A 16,964-nucleotide genomic window follows, 5' to 3' on the forward strand; every position below is an offset into this window, starting at 1 on the left:
ATCACATTACCTGATAATTGATCTGTGAGTTACTTCATCTCACTGATGATTCAAATCATGTATTACCCGATTGTTTGGATTAATTCAAAATACTTGATTATTTGGTAACATTAGGCATGATTAGCAATAGAGAATATCAGCATTGGTCTTGACCTGCTGTATCTAGCTAAACAGGCATGCCAAATCTTCCCTCCCTCTGTCCTTCTCAGTGCCAGAGAGCGTAGAATGAGGTGTGACCCAGGGTCAAATGTGTTTGTGTCGCTTCAAGGCAGGCATAGCCCAAACAAATTGGGGTCAAAGTGAAAAGAGAGGGAGAGAGGTTAAGACGCACACATATGCATGCACGCGCACACACACACACACACACACACACACACACACACACACACACACACACACACACACACACACACACACACACACACACACACACACACACACACACTTCATTATCAGTGAGGCTGGATATGAGTCCTGGTATACACCTGAGAGAAAACTACTGATGGTAGGATGAGGAAATAAAGGAAGAGATGGAGCAGCAGGTATAATACAATTTTGAGTCATCCTGTAAGGCTGCATTTAGTCAGTGAGAGCCCTGTGAGACAGTGTGGAGGCCATAAAACACAGGAACTATCTTGCTGAGCAGCTGGCACCAGCCCCTTTTATAGCTGGGGAGGTGTGTGTGTGTGTGTGTGTGTGTGTGTGTGTGTGTGTGTGTGTGTGTGTGTGTGTGTGTGTGTGTGTGTGTGTGTGTGTGCGTGCGTGCGTGCGTGCGTGTGTGTGTGTGTGTGTTGGTGTGTCTGTGTGTGGGTGTGTTTGACACAAGTGGCATAGTGAGAGTCACTGGGTTCGGCATGAGTTGATAATTAAAACAGGCCTCCATTAAAGGGAATATGCACTTTGAATCTAGAAACACGCAGGGAGCGAAGGGGTCAACAAGCCGTTTAGCGGCAGCATTAATGCATTTAAAAAATGCCTGATGTTCTTTAATTGCCTCATAAAGTCATCGTTAGGGTGTTTTAAGAACACCCTTTATCTGAACATATGAGAGCAAAAACAGCATGGATGGGGATAATAACTAGCTTGGCACAGAGAAGAAGGGTAGAGAGCATGCTGCTCAATTATCACTCTCCACTATATTACGTTACCATCCCAGGCACTACACTGCTCCCATCCCAGACACTACATTGCTCCCATCCCAGACACTACACTGCTCCCTTCGCAGACACTACACTGCTCCCTTCGCAGACACTACACTGCTCCCTTCGCAGACACTACACTGCTCCCATCCCAGACACTACACAGCTCCCATCCCAGACATTACACTGCTCCCATCCCAGACATTACACTGCTCCCATCCCAGACACTACACTGCTCCCATCACAGACACTACACTGCTCCCATCCCAGACACTACAATGCTCCCATCCCAGACATTACACTGCTCCCATCGCAGACACTACACTGCTCCCATCCCAGACACTACACTGCTCCCATCCCAGACACTACACTGCTCCCAGTGCAGGCACTAAACTGCTACCAATCATGATCCATGACCCGCTCCTCCCCACCCATGCCCCCAGGTCCCCCGGTCTCACTTACTATGTGCAGCTCCAGGTAGTCTCCCAGTCCCTTGGCGCTCTCCACCCTCACCAGCAGTGCCTCCTTCAGCTGTGTGCTGAAGCCCACCGCCAGCCGGTCTGCCCGTGTGCTTGGCCGGTCGTTGGGGGGCCAGGTGTAGGTGATGAGGGCTCCTCCTCTCCCGAAGATATATGTTGTCCCAGCTGTCAATAAAAAAGGAGATGATGTTATATAGAATCAGACAAAGGGCCAATATGTCCAGTTTCTAGAATAGGAAATGTGTGTTTGTGGGTTTGAAGATTATAAACAAAGACACTGGGCAAATATTATTATCACCTCTGGCCAAAATGAATTCCAGTCAAAGTTCTTACAGACTTTACAGTGTGAAGCCCATTGACTCTCACATTGTAAGATTGGCTATAAGACTTTTGTCATCATTTAATGTTAAGTCACTGCAGGCAGGCAGGCATATTGTTCCTGACAATGACAACATACCTGTTTAACACACAAAGCATTCCAGCCGCCTATGCTTGGACAGATTCTCTGACATCAGACCCTTCACAGACCTACCCTTCAGTAACAAGGGAAGTGTCATTTCACCTCTGCCCCTCTGTCCAGCCCCAGTTGGTATGACTATGTCTGAGTAAAGTCTCTTCTCTGCCTGACTGACCTGGGTGAGGACAAGTTGGAGTAACAAGGGGGGAAGCCACTGCTGCTTCTTTACTCTGGCTAAAGAGCCCAGCAGTGTATTACAGTAAACACACAGACCATGATTAGCATAGCATAACGAGACCATGGCAAACCATTGTTGTCCCCATAGGCTCTCTGCAGAATTGCCTGCCCTTAATACTGAATCAAAACACACACAGGGGCCTGCCAAATTATCTAAAACCACATTGAAATGAGATGCTGGCACACCAGTTAGGAGGGGACACTGACACCAGAGCTCATAGTTTCGATGCTAGTTTTAATGCACTTTAACGATGCTAGTCTTAATGCACTTTAATGATGAGGCGCTAGCCAGAGCAGAGACACTGGAGGGAGATGTGATGACTAGCAAGCAACCAGACCATCAAAGCACAGCCAAACACTGGGGGCCAAACTGTGAGTCACAGATACACACACACACAAACACACACACACACACACACACACACACACACAAACACACACACACACACACACACACACACACACACACACACACACACACACGCAAGGCACCATCATACAATTATTTCAGGCCAGGCCTGACAATTACAGCTACCTGTGACCCATGCTATCTACAGATCAGCTGGTGGCCATTTCAAATGGCTCACGTAACAACCCTCCCTCCCCTTCTCCCTCTCTCCCTCCCTTCCCCCCTTCCCTCTCTCTACCTCCCACCGGAGCTAAATGGTTCTCTGACCGGCCCTATTGTTTTCTCTGAGCTGTATTATTTTAGTGCTGGCTAATTATCACAGCATGGAAGGGGTAGCTAAAAGAGGAGCAGGCGCTGAACGAGGAGAGGGGAGGAGGAGGAAAGAGTGAGGGAAATGGGGAGTGTTGATGAGGAAGTGTGAGATGCGAAGGTGATGAAGGCTATTAGAAGTTGTGTTTTTTAGCTCTATTATTATTTCTCACACACTGTTCTATTTCTCCTGCACAGCTTTAGGGTTGTTTAGGATGAGTTGAGACAGACATGGAGAGAGAGCTGAGAGGGATTCTAAAATGGCTGCCAGGAGGAAGGCAGCCATGTTGTGTAGATGAGAGGCAGCTGGTAGCAGTAGCTACTGTAGCACCCCACATTCAGGTGTGTGTCTTTCAGGGGAGGCTGGTGGAGGTAGAAATCGGAGGACAGGCTCATTGCCATGCATGGAATGGTATGAGGAATGGTGTCAAACATGTGTGATTTCTACCTCCACCAGCTTCCCCTGGTGTTCTCTCTATTCTCCCCTTAGTGGGTGAAGCACAGGAGGCTCTGCTCTCCTGGTCCAGCCTTCCAATCTAATTGGAAGGGCCAGTTCATAATTTGATTTTCTTCTCTAAATAAACAAGATGCGTGACTGAAATCTAATTAGCCAACAGCATGAAAAAAAGGTAAGGAGGAAATACAGTGCAGTGATTTGCTCGTTGTCTAGCTACAGCATTGTACAGCATTATTGTAGATTTGATAACTTGGCAGACTGAAGAAGAGAGAATAGAAATGATGATGCTTACAATTGAAACTATCTACAGCATATACCGTATCTATCAACACCTCACCTAAAAGAGTACCCACTTTACACCAATTAACCATTCTATGGTAAATAACTTTCCATATGTCCTCCCTTAAGAAACGTGGAATACGATTGTTTCTAAAGGGGAGGAAAAGTCACAAGCTGCGAAGTTAGCGCTCATCATCAAGTTTAGCTTAGTTTTTTTTCCTCCTGGAAGACAGTAGTGTAATTTCCCTTTGCTTTGATATCCAGCCTGTCATGCCTGACCACTGAAAGTCTGGATGCTGAGACAGTGACCACCTGCTGTGTGGGGCCCCACAGCGGTCCACTAAACGAAGAGACAAAAGAGGTGATGGGTCTCTAATGAGCTGGTCTGGCAGGTCATCTCTGAGCCAGGCCAGACTTACTCAGCCTAACACCTGCTACCTGCTCCTGCTCCACAAACTGATGCTGAGACAACATTACATACATGCAAACCTGCAGCCCTCCTTCATAGAAAGGGTAGAAGAAGTAAATGGTGGGAGGGAGTGGGAGGAGGAGAGGGTGAGAGAGGGAGATAGCAAAGAGTGACAGGATAACGAGAGGGATGGGGGATGAGCATACTTCCCCAAAGGCTCCCTGCTGCTGTTTGATACTTAAGACTGAAGTTAAAACTGAATTAATCAGGCCTTGTGAGTCCTCCATAAACAAAACTCAGAGTAGAGTAACGATTTCCACTGACCTTCAGAGGCCCAACTCTAATCAAGTAATCTGCTTCCTCTGTTTTAGTGGAATAACAATAATGATAGAAGTTCTCTAGTGCCTTCATGTTTATTTGGTGCCCAAAAAAGTCAAAATATTTATTACTTTTGTCCAATTAGCTTGGGTGCGATCGATGCTGGCAATCAATTCTACCTGGAACGGGGAGAGGCATGAGAATAAATCAAACAGTGCAGGACGGCCCTTGATTATTATTTCCATTTTGCAGGGCCAGTTCATAATTTGATTTGAAGAAAATAACATTTTCTTTGGTCGTATCCAGTGGAAAATAATCATAAAGGACCAAGAATATTATAACAATAATGGAAAAGGTATTGATTTTATTTTTCTAAGCAGGGCAGGAGGAGTGGGGGGGTTGTCATTTTGGATACATGCTCTGAGAATAGCCATTGATTTGGGCCACTGGATTCTGGGACAATTGTGTCCACAGTAGGGATAAACGGGTTGGATAAACAGGTCAGAGACAGCAGACAGCATCATTTCTCATCACCACCACAGCCCGATGTCTCCAATATCCAGCCACCTTAGCCTCTCTGTGGATTCTCAATAAGAAAGGGGACATAGGGGAGCTGTATAAGGCGCTATGGAATAATTACTATATACTGTTTTGGGATGAGGTCAAGTGTTTGTGTCTGTGTGTCACAGGCAGGCACAATAACACCAAACTGTGTTCAGACAGGCACTGTTCCTTGAACCCTCTATTATTGCCTCTGAATGAACCACTTCTTTGGTGAGGTTTGTTGACGTGAAAAAAATAGCAAGACTGTTCTATTGATTTCTTTTGAAAGAGCAGGCAGAAACTTTTCTCCAACTCGGTACTGTATGTTTTAGAGAGTTCCACAAAGAAGAGACGTGGTTGACTGGAGAGTGAGATAAGACATTTGCCAAAGTTTTCAGACATCTGTTGATCTCATCTCACACACACACACACACACACACACACACACACACACACACACACACACACACACACACACACACACACACACACACACACACAATCTCACAATCTCACACACACACACACTTTGGCAGTTTGACAATCTAGCCCACCAACTGCCACTGATACAGGGTTGATTGTGTCAGATAGCTATTTCTCTGTAGCCCTTTATAAAAATGTAGCTACAAGCAGTCAAGAGATTGGTCACATCTACTGTAAACACAGTCCGTAGAAAGCTAGCCTTTCCTCCTGTTGAGATGGGATAAAATGTGTCTGCAGTTATCTCAACCTTTGTTTTATTGCATTGCATACTGTATTAACCATCTTGCTGTACTCTCCAATAGTTTGACACAAGAATGACCGTGACTGCCTGTTTACCCAGTGATTCTACAAGCTGATTGAGGCTGGAATGATTCACTGGCTTATCCTCTCTGTTAAACTGTCCCTACGTCACTGCTCTTCCACTAGACCACAAAATGGAGGGGACGGGATGGACTGATAGAGGAGAAGTGATGGGGGGATGGAGAGGGGGGTGGGGGGTGTCAGTCATAGACTTTTTTAGTTTTATACCCAGATAAGAAGAGCATCTCTTGCAGGGGTTGATAGGTGGGACATTGTGTCAACACCCTGCATACATTACTGGGCCCACTTATTGATTACCCAAAATGCCCTTCTGTCTGATAACATGTCCGATAGCTCTGGGAGTTGACATGAGAACTCCCTATGGAGTAGGCCAGATTTAATCACCACACACCATCCACACACCATCCACACACCTTCCACACACCATCCACACACCCACCCGTTTCCTCCCCCCTGAAACACTGCAGCAACATTCCGCTATTCCTAATAACCTGCCAATCAGACAGAGACGGCTGAATATTTTAAGCGAGGTTCAGCCCTGGGACTCTCTCCTTTTTAATTATTCATCACATTCACAGGGAACACGACTGCAGGCACCGGTCTTATTTTCACAGCATATAGAAACATTTTGAAATTATGTGAAATTTGACATAGCTAGGTTTCACAGTTGATTATGTTCAAAACAGTGTGGGGGGGGGTTATTGGGGCAGAACGTCTTTTCACATGTGGCTTATTGGAGAAATGCAAGCGTAACAGACATGTGGAGAATTACAGCGCAGCCTCCTGCGTGGGGTTATTATGGCGTAAGATATTGAAAAGGTCATGTTTTTTTTCTTGCTGTATCTGAGGGGGGATTCAGCCATGATTGATGGTAAGTTTGCTCTTGTTATAAGCTGCAGGGCATATTAGTGTTAACATCATACTAACTACACTCCACCATAAGTAAACAAAGGCAGGCTAATGTATGCTCCAGTCGCTCCATTTCTCCCGCCGTGACCTTTTGAAAATGGTGGCTTGCGTCGTTGAACTGGTGTGGTGAAATTAGTGGGGCATAAAGTTCACAATGAACAACTCACATCAATCGTACCTCATTATGGTTAACAAATTAAACAAACACACATGAGAAGGGCATCAGGGGGGCGTGGCGGGAGTTCTCTTGACCAGTGGAGGCTGGTGGAGGAAATCGGACAGGCTCCATGCTCCAATTTCTACCTCCACCAGCCTCCACTGCTGTTGGCCATCTCAGTAGCAAGCCAGTCTCTATATAATCTATGTACGACATATGGATGACGCAAGCCACTAGCTTGAGTCTACACATCAAATTAGTTTTCATCTAATTAATCTCTCCATCTTATTACGATGTCGATGGCCTGCTAAGGTTACTTCTCAGCAGAAGCAGTTAGTAGAGCTGTCCAAACACACCTCTATATACAGTATACAGTATATCTGAGCAAACACTAGGCAGTCAGTAAGGAAAATAGACTTGAACAAGTCTACTACTGAAATAACGTTGACCTGAACTGTAAGTGGGATTCTAAGAGTGGGATTTGTATGGCATCTCAAATTGAGTTGAGCCATACAGTAGTATGGAGGTGGAGGATGGGGGGTTCCACAAAGTTGAGGTGTGGGGGATTGAGAGCGATGGTTGAAAATGGTTGTAGATTGTAGATGACCTTCCTCTGAGACAAAGCGAGTGGAAGTTATGGATGGGGGGAATGGTGGGTGGAGAGGTGGAGAGAGAGAGAGAGAGAGAGAGAGAGAGAGAGAGAGAGAGAGAGAAAGAGAGAGAGAGGGAGAGAGAGAAGAGAGAGACAGAGAGAAGAGAGAGAGAGAGAGAGACAGAGAGAGAGACAGAGAGAGAGACAGAGAGAGAAAGAGAGAGAGAGAGAAGACAGAGATCGATAGAAATCCTCCCTAACAGAGTGGGAGCCAGAGATCTATGCTTTCATTCCTCAGGACTGTATGCTTCAGTCTCCAGGGCATCCAACATCAAAGAGAGTGCGGATGAAGTGAAGAGATGAAAGGAGTATGCTCTCTGTGAGTATGTGAGGTGTGTGTATGACCGGTCTGTGTGTATGGTGAGGTGTGTGTATGACCAGTCTGTGTGTGTTTGTGAGGTGTGTGTAAGACGGGTGTGTGTGTGTGTGTGTGTATGTGTATTTGAGGTGTGTGTACAGTATGACGGGTCTGTGCGCATGTGAGGTGTGTTTATTACCGGTGTGTGTGTGTTTCTGTGGTTGTGGGTGTGTGCCATCTGACACAAGGACAAGATGAGCCTTCCTGCATGGGTCAATCAACATGGGCTTTGGGATTTCACTGGTTTTTGTAACATGAAAGCTGTTGCCAGTGCTGTCATGAACAAGCCACTGTGTGTGCTGACACTATGTGCACCATGTGCGCCATCTCTCCCTTTGGTGAGGCACCTATTGAATTAAAGTTCCCCCTAACAGCTCAGAAGGCTGGATAGGGGCCATGCAATAAGTAGATTTCAAAGCCGTCCACAGCCCAACCCACAAAGGGCCACAGTAGCCATCTTAAATGTCATCGTCTCCCATTCTCTGATGTTATTGTGAGTGGAAGCGCCAGCATCAGAGTTAAAAAAGAGACAGTCAACAGTTTTTGCACCCGTGGGACTTCTAAACAGGCGGCTCTACGCTTGTCAAAGGATGATATTTCATAGCGAGAACTGCCAAGACAGACGGGCGAACGCAGATACTAAATAAATGGCTGTCTGTGGAGCTCTTATGGACCCTTCAATGAAAAACAAATCAAGCAAAACCAATAATGCGACGAGACAAAGCCCAAACAAAGGAGTGAAAAGGGAACAGGAAAGGAGATTTGCTGTGCCGTGTCTGGAACCACAACATTTAGCTGGAGGCCTCCCTCCTTCCCTCCAAATCTCCCTCTGTGAGACCCAGAGTGGCTCAGACATAGCTCTACCAGTCTCCCTGCATCTGCTCAGCCACTGCACTGACTCGCCCCCTCCCTCCATCCATCCCTCCAGCTGTCTTTCAACCTCCTTGCTTCCTCGATTCATGTCCACATTTCTCCCCTTATCCCCTCTCTCTTTCTTGCTCTCTCTCTCTTTCTCTCTCTCTCTCTCTCTCTCTCTCTCTCTCTCTCTGTGTCTCTGTCTCTCTATCTCTCTGCCTCTATGTGTCTCTCTCTTCATGTGTCTTTCTCTCTGTCTCCTCTAATCACTCCCCTCCCCCCTCCCTCCATCCCTCTCTCTCCCCCCTCCCTCCTTCTGCAGGTTGGCAGTCATACATAGTAGCAGGCTGTGGCGGTTACATAACCCTCCATTTGTTGGCCAACTCAGAGTGGCTCGCTTGGGCGGCCAAGCCAGAAGAGCCGCAGTAAATAAGGCGTGCATTAACAGAGGGAGAAAAACAAACAAACAAACACAAAAACAAATAAATAGAACACAAGCACTGGAGGGTCTGGAGAATGGATGGATGGATGTTCCCGCACAGTGGTGTTTGAAAGGGCATCTGGATGTTGTGTTATGTACTGTAACATTACAAAAATGACTGATTCTTAGGCAATCTTGATGGATTCTCCTCAGGCTATGTGCATGATGTAAAGCCTATCCGCATGATGTAAAGTAGTATTGGTAATTCTATATAAATATGCTGCAGTGTATTCTCTCTAAAGCTGCATTATGAGACTGCATCTATGGTGTCTCTTCAGTATAGGGTTGATGGGGAAAAATACATAAACCCCATATAAAGAAAAGCTTGAAAAATTAAAATGGCCACCATGAAAATGGCATCAGACTGTTATTCATCTGGTACATATTGTATAGACTAATTTACTCACCACAGCTGCCAGAGGAGTATGTGCAGGGAAACACAGCTTATCTACGTGTCAGCCAATATGTGACTGCTTTAAGACTGCCAAGGGCAGCATTATAGAAATCACATGTGACATATTGAGCTGAGAGACTGGAATGGTTTATGGTGGGAGGGATGAAGAGAGGGCAGAATGGAGCTTTTGTGCTGTAGTTGTGGTAGCAAAACTATATAGGACTGTACATAAACAAATATGCCCCGCTGAAATAGCATTTCATAAAAATTGAAGCTCAATTCAAACAAACTCACACCCAGGTAGTATAAAAAAACCACACAATTGCTTCTAGTTTTCCAAATAAGTGTCTTAGACACTGCGTGAGCATTGCTATAAATTGTACGATAGAATTCCTTACCTTGATTAAAGTAGTGCCAGCTGAGATTTCCATACATTAAGCTCATGTGCTCTAGTTATGTTGTTGACTGTTTAATGCTCAGGGCAGTTTTAAGATACAAATCCCATCCCTCACATGTCATTTTCATCAGCACTAACAAATAGACTAGCTACATGGGGACCATTTTTGAAAAACAATGGCTACAAGTACAGTAAGAGAACAGCACAGTGGAAAAACAGCAGCAAGTCTTTAGCTCCAGGACATCACAACCTTTCCAACACAGTATTTGGACATTACTTGGTGTGATGGACACCAAATTACAGCCACTTTCAAAGGTTACTCAAATCTTAAGACTGAAAGTTTTGAGGTAATGCTTTGCAATGGTTGCTTTCTGTTCAGTTTATGGTTTATGTCTACTTGTGTACAACATGGCTATGTGACGGCGATAGCAGAAATCCTGCTGATGTGTATGATTGTGTCCTTAACAAGGACACTGAAGCAAATAGTTTTCAGCAAGATGGAATTATTCAGGAATGTCTGATTTATAACAGCAAACAGATATTAATAAACCTCCTAGAAACAAAACAAACAAATGATTTAATGAAACGAGGCAGGCGTGCCAGCGTACACACATGTCAACATCTTGCAAGCTACAATAACTAGCAAAAAAAAGAAAATAAACTAATTTCATGTGCTATGCGTATAGCTGTGGCTAATGAGGGAAATTAGCGTGTTAAAGACAACACGTGGCGCACATTTCATCCTGAATTCTAGTAGACACATCTCAAAACAGCCTTGATGAGGCCATGTGACCGCAAGGCGCACAGAATATGGGTGGCAGGTTTCCTGAGCTGCTTGTCCCTGAAAACTAACAGGAGACATTTTCTGAGGAATTAACCACACTTCCCCTCCAAAAATGGATGAGGAACAGCTTTCACTACAAACCTGGTTTTGTCCAGTGTAACAGATACATGAGGGGCTGTGGCAGATAGTTTGTATAAATGTCCAGGAGCATCCAGGCAAATGTGCAGATTAGTCTCTGCCGCTGACTGCCTTGAAATGCTTATTTATCAAGTATGTTGTTTGTTTTGTGGCACACTAACACATGCTTATGTTTTATTTCAATTTAATGTTCTCGGTCAAAGGAAACATGCATATACCATGATCATCATAACATATTGCTTGACTGCAACAAGTACAGCAACATGACTTCAATGACGTTTTGTATACACTATGCAGACACAGCAAGAGCTATAGCACTGACAACTCCAATAAATTATATCTCCTAAATAAAAAGGGTTTTGCGCAGACTTCATTTCCCTTAAATACATTCCTCCACAGGACCCAAGGATGTGCCAAGAACACTCAGGAAGAACCTAAGAGGATCATTCCAAAGTGGAGCTGATTTCATATCGAGAGACCCCCCTCCTTTCTTTCTTTCTCTCTCTTCACTTCTATCCCCCTCCCCTGTCTCTTTCTCTCCTTCAGCAGATTAAAAAAAGGTTTCATGGATGCCAAGAAGCATTAACTTCCCACACAAGGCACTAGCTCTCCAATCTCTCTCTCTCTCTCTCTCTCTCTCTCTCTCTCTCTCTCTCTCTCTCTCTCTCTCTCTCTCTCTCTCTCTCTCTCTCTCTCTCTCTCTCCTTCTCCCCACAGGGACTTGATGTTGAATATGTGGCCCCCTGTCTGTCAATGTAGGAACTGCTCTGGGGCTCAGCCAACCCTGATAACTGCTGACGCTGATGCACAGAGGCTTCTGAGACAAAAAGGCTAATTATTGAGCTCCTATATCCCCGGCAGAACGGAGAAATTAGTACCTTGCCTCTCTTTTGAATTTTTCTAAATTTGAGTGCCTGTATGACTGCCTCTACAGTGTGTGTGTGTGTGTGTGTGTGTGTGTGTGTGTGTGTGTGTGGGTGGGTGGGTGTGCATGCGCGTGTGTGAGTGCGTGAGTAAGAGAGGGAAGGTGTGTGTGAGGTATAGCAACAAGCCAGTGCGGCAAAGAAAGTGTGACAAAGACTGTGTAGAGCCTCAGAGAGGTTGTCAGGAATCCTGACATAGACAAAACTTGGGGGCACTCTCAGGCTGTATAAGCAGGTATGGGGGCGAGAGAGGGGGAGTTGGTCGGGCATGTTTATGATGACTGCAGGGGTGGGAGGGTTGACACTCACCCTCCTTGCTCTGCCTCTCTCAGAGCACAGCCACTCTGATACCACAAGGCAATTAGAGAGGGACAGAGAGAGAGAGAGAGAGAGAGAGAGAGAGAGAGAGAGAGAGAGAGAGAGAGAGAGAGAGAGAGAGAGGGAGAGAGAGAGAGGGAGGGAGATAGAAAGGGAGATGGTCCAGACAGACAAAATGAAGAGAGAAGACAGAAGATAGGTTATCAAAGATTGTGTTCCCCCCTTTCCTCCCCCTATCTGCTGTTGGCATTCTCACCCCTCCCCTGCCACTCGATCCTTACCTCCCTCCCTCTCTCTCCATCTCTCTCTGCAGAAAGCTGACACGGGGCAGAGGCAGCCAGCGGGCTTGTCCTGGGTTTGTAGGAGGCCTTGCTGTTCTAATGAGACACCCGTGGTCAAATTTCATCTCTCTATCAGACCCTCCCCTCAGCCATACAGACACACAGAGGGAGGGAGAGACACAGGGAGAGAGGGTTAGAAAGAGAACTGAGAGGGAAGGAGGGCTAGAAAGAGGACGAAGGAGAGGGAGAGATAGAATTGGGAGTGCAGGAGGAAGGGACAGGGAGAGAGAGGGAAGGTAGTAGTAAAGAGAGAATACAAGGAGATAGGGGAAGGAGGAGGGGCAGGAGTTGCCTAGCTTACCTAAATACACTATGCATCTGATTCATGCAGTATAGTTTCCCCCTCTCCTCACTATGTGCTGTTAACTGATTCAACAGACAAAGCATACGGCATATAGACTAGAAATGCAGCCTAGGTCTGAGCAGGGTGGGGCATTGAAATCCTCTCCAATCGTGCAGATCACAGAGTAATGAAATAAAGATTGAAAAGAGGGATGAGAAAGAGAGAGTCATTAGAGGGCAGAAGTAAATGTTTCAATCTGTTAAATGGGCTGTAGGATGGAGGGAGGGAGACAGGGGTAGAAGGGAGGGGTTAGTGAAGGAATGTGTTAGGACCCTGATGTTCGGATCTCCAATAGTAGGGAGCAATTCAATGTGATACAGGAACACAGGGGGTATCATGGGTAATGTAATTTCATTTTCCTTCTCTGACTTGGTCTTAGAGGAAGCTGTCATACTTGGAGTATTTGCATGTGTGAGGCTGAGCAGGTGATTAGACATGTAAAACTCTCACGATTGCATGCTAGACAAACAGTGAATGTTTAACAAGGGACTGAATACAACTGTGGACAGAATGAGCTTTGTGAGTTATGTTACTTTAAGGTGAGCAGACACAGAACATGCCTCGAGTGAAGAGAGGGAGGAAGAAAGAGAGAGAGAGAAAGAGAGAGAGAGAGAGAGAGAGAGAAAACAAGATGCAAAATGAGAGATAATGGTGCGACTCACAGTGCAGTGCTAGGAGAGAGACACACATTCCGCCTCTTTGTCTATCGTCATGCACACCACGTCCCTCATTGCACTTCATTTGCTCTTCATTTAGGAGCCGGCAACCGCCGCAACATGGTCCCCATAATGATTATACTGCATTCTGTCACTTCACAGCCATCAAACAGACTGCTTTTAATTGAATGCTTGACAGAGAAATCCTCCATAATTTGCCCCCTATCTCTCTCCTTTTTTTTCCTTTCCCTTTGGCTACAGTGTATCCCTCTTTTTTTCTGTTGAGTTCCTTGCAGTGGCCAGCTGCTCTATAGGCTCACAGATCACTTCTAGTACACAGGCTGGCACAGAATATGGGTGGCAAATGTCTCCTTTTTTTTCTTTGCCTCCCATCCAAGGCTCATCTGCACTTTTAAAAAAGACAGTCATCACCATGACAACAGATGCTGGGATTCGCGACCGAGACCTCCTACCTGTTTTTATAGAGGGAGTGTTTGTCTTGGTTGAGAGGCAGTTACCCTGCTGCTGTTCTCACAAATCGTCTTACACCATAAAAACTCCAAACAACTCAAACAGTCAGTACCCAACACAGCCAGGAGGGGTGCTAGCACACAGTCTACAGCACAGAGCTGCAGCTCTCAGACAAAGGCAGAAGCAGAGGCAGAGACTATACTGATTCATATCCACTGGGATAAAATAGACTGGCTTGGTATTATTAGACGTTATTGCCGTAGTTAATAACAATATCCCATTCCCCTAATGTGATAAAGGTATTTTGCAAGGCGCAACATCGGTACTGCTACGCTATCAGTGAGCAAGTTCCAGTAATAAATCTAAGCGCTAATGCTATTTTAGCTTTTTATCCTTGACACGTTGTACAGTTGGCATAACATTTGAAATATAAATACGGATCAAGTATAAATATATATGCGGATAAATGAGAAAGTGTTGGAAGTGATGTGAGTTACGGTGCATGGTAATAAGTGTGATTTACTATGGGTTTAGCCTCCAGTTCTGGGGTGACCCACTTTTAGTTGGCTGAGAGACGGGAGGCTTTGATATACAGATCGAAGCTCAGTGTTCCGCTTCAACGACACGACGTAGCTACTGCCACAACTCCCATCCTCTATGACTCTGACAGTCTCTTCCTCTCTATCGCTCTCTCTTCTTGGCGTTGCATCTCTGTCTTCTCGTCCCCATAGTATCTCCACCTTTTCTCCACCTACATACAATAACTTCCCTCCCTCCCTCCCCCCCCCCCCCTTCATCCCTCCCTTTCTCTCTCTCCTCCTCTAAATCAGCTTTTCCTCTCTGTCCATACTCTGAGTCATCATTAGCAGTAGTGCTAATCAACCAGTGCCTATTAAAATCCATTCTCATCCCAGTGGAGAGTGGCGGTGACAGTAATAAAAGAGTGATGGAAATTGGACTTAATAACATGCACACAGTGCTGGGCCTGTGTCACACTCTAATCAAACGCTGAGAGAGAGAGAGAGAGAGAGAGAGAGAGAGAGACTGCCTGCCTGCCTGCCTGCCTGCCTTCAAAAACCCAAGAGAACAGATGCAAAATGAGAGAATGGTGAGAGAGATGTGTGTGCTCCTCATTTGGAGTAGTACTGGATCTGATGAAAGTGAGTGACAAAATGGGAGAAAAGAGAGAAAATGGAGGCTTGAGATGATCTGAGAGCTGGGTGCTGTATTTGGAACATGGACTGAGTTGAAACATTGATAGACTGATGATGACTGGGACATTAGGTATCTGACCTCTACAGATTAAAGGTCAAAGGTCAATAGCAAAGTAGAGTGGTCACAAAATCTGAAGAGAGGAGCATTCTACTATATATATATATATATATATATATATATATATATATATATATATATAAATTAAAAAAAGAATATAGCATATAGCATCCTGTGAAATGCTTCTTCTGATGTCACCTTGATGTTTACATAGCTCCAAAAGTCTCTATACAAAGCTGCTGTCTAACCCTTTTGTGCATCAAAACCTACAAAACCTCATCATGCAAGAGCAATGACAATGGCAGCCATTTTGTGCCTAGTATGTCCCCAAGCCTGACTGGGTCTCTGCAAATTGAATGCAGAACATGGGAAGGAGGCCAAAACAGGGTTGGCAGGAAGAACACAGGCTGTACATGACAAACGACCATGTCATGCATATTGTTGAGATGAGGCAGACCTGTCCCCACATCTGTTTGGTTAACACAGGGAAGTCAATTTCATTACAAAGCCTACTCTCTGTTCATCTATCTGGGAGGCAAGCAGGGGGTGTTTGAGCTGCATCCAGAAACTGGCAGGGAGGGGGGGAGGGAGGGAGGGAGGGAGGGAGGGAGAGGGAGGGAGGTAAAGAGAGAGAGAGAGAGAGAGAGAGAAAGAAAACCTAAAGGAAAGAGAGAGAATGATTCCTGAAAGTGTCAGCCAACTTTTCCACAGAACGTATTATTATGTTTTCATGTTTTAGAAATGCTCTTGATATAGCCACATCTCAGTCAGAACACATACAATATGCATACAAAGCAGACCTTTCGCTCTCTCCCCGGAACAATAAATCATTTTTCTGACTGTTCTACGCTCTGTGAAGCAGTGGCTTTGACGACACTTCATTTCATGGCAATTGTTCTGTGCTTTTTCTGTTTTTCATTTAATTTTTTTGTTCATTCGATAAAGACAGACTCTGCGTCTGTTTGATTAGAAACCACACTCTTTGCACAGAGTTTCGACTTCCGTAGTGCGGAAATCGATGGAACAAACTGCTCACTTTTTGATGGGAGTTTGCTTTTTAATTGGGCGATCCATATTGTGGAGATACATGCTGCTGTGTTTTTTTCTCTGGACTCCAAAGGTTAATGAATACACTCTGTTTACTCAAACCACTTAAAACATCAGCATAAACACTAAACAACATAAGAATATTTTGTCTCCTTATTCATTCTTTGAAAAATGTACAAAAATAAGTTAATGTTGGACACTGCACCTGCTGTATTGGGCTGAAGCATTATTCACTATACTGCAACATCTGTTCCACTATGACTAAAGAAATGCTGACAACATAGATATACCTTCAAAAACATAACAAACCTGGGCTGAGAGGTGTAGTATTTAAGATGACAAATCTAGCCTTGTGTAGTTAAATCACAGCTGCCTGTCTATCTGTTTGTCTGTCTGTGTCTGTGTGTGTGTGTTTGAGTTTTAGCTGGGGTAGAGAGGGATCATGTTAAACAGCAACTGTTAATCTCCCTGTGAGAAAGGCTAGCTCTGTTGGCTGTAAATCTACAGGGGAGACAGGAGGGAGACAGGGGACAGGCACCCCTCCATTAACTCTGATGACTGGCTGGCTCACCTAGCCCAAAAAGTCTGTCCTCCCCCCCCCCCCCCCTCTCTCTCTCTCATCTCCTCT

The 16,964-nt window shown here is 45.2% G+C and overlaps 1 protein-coding gene across 7 annotated transcripts in view; it reads right to left on the reverse strand.

Moving 5' to 3' along the window:
* Window positions 1-16,964, reverse strand: part of nrxn2b (neurexin 2b) — a gene marked incomplete at its 5' end in the record, with an annotated part of 459,423 nt that overhangs the window by 81,387 nt on the left and 361,072 nt on the right. For all 7 annotated transcript variants that reach the window (XM_083665752.1, XM_083665751.1, XM_083665749.1 and 4 more), the window contains one exon: window positions 1,602-1,783. In XM_083665752.1, the coding sequence (XP_083521878.1) occupies window positions 1,602-1,783 (182 nt within the window). The remainder of the gene's footprint in view (window positions 1-1,601; window positions 1,784-16,964) is intronic.

Source organism: Argentina silus (genome assembly GCF_951799395.1).
Source record: "Argentina silus genome assembly, chromosome: 1".
Classification (NCBI taxonomy): domain Eukaryota; kingdom Metazoa; phylum Chordata; class Actinopteri; order Argentiniformes; family Argentinidae; genus Argentina; species Argentina silus.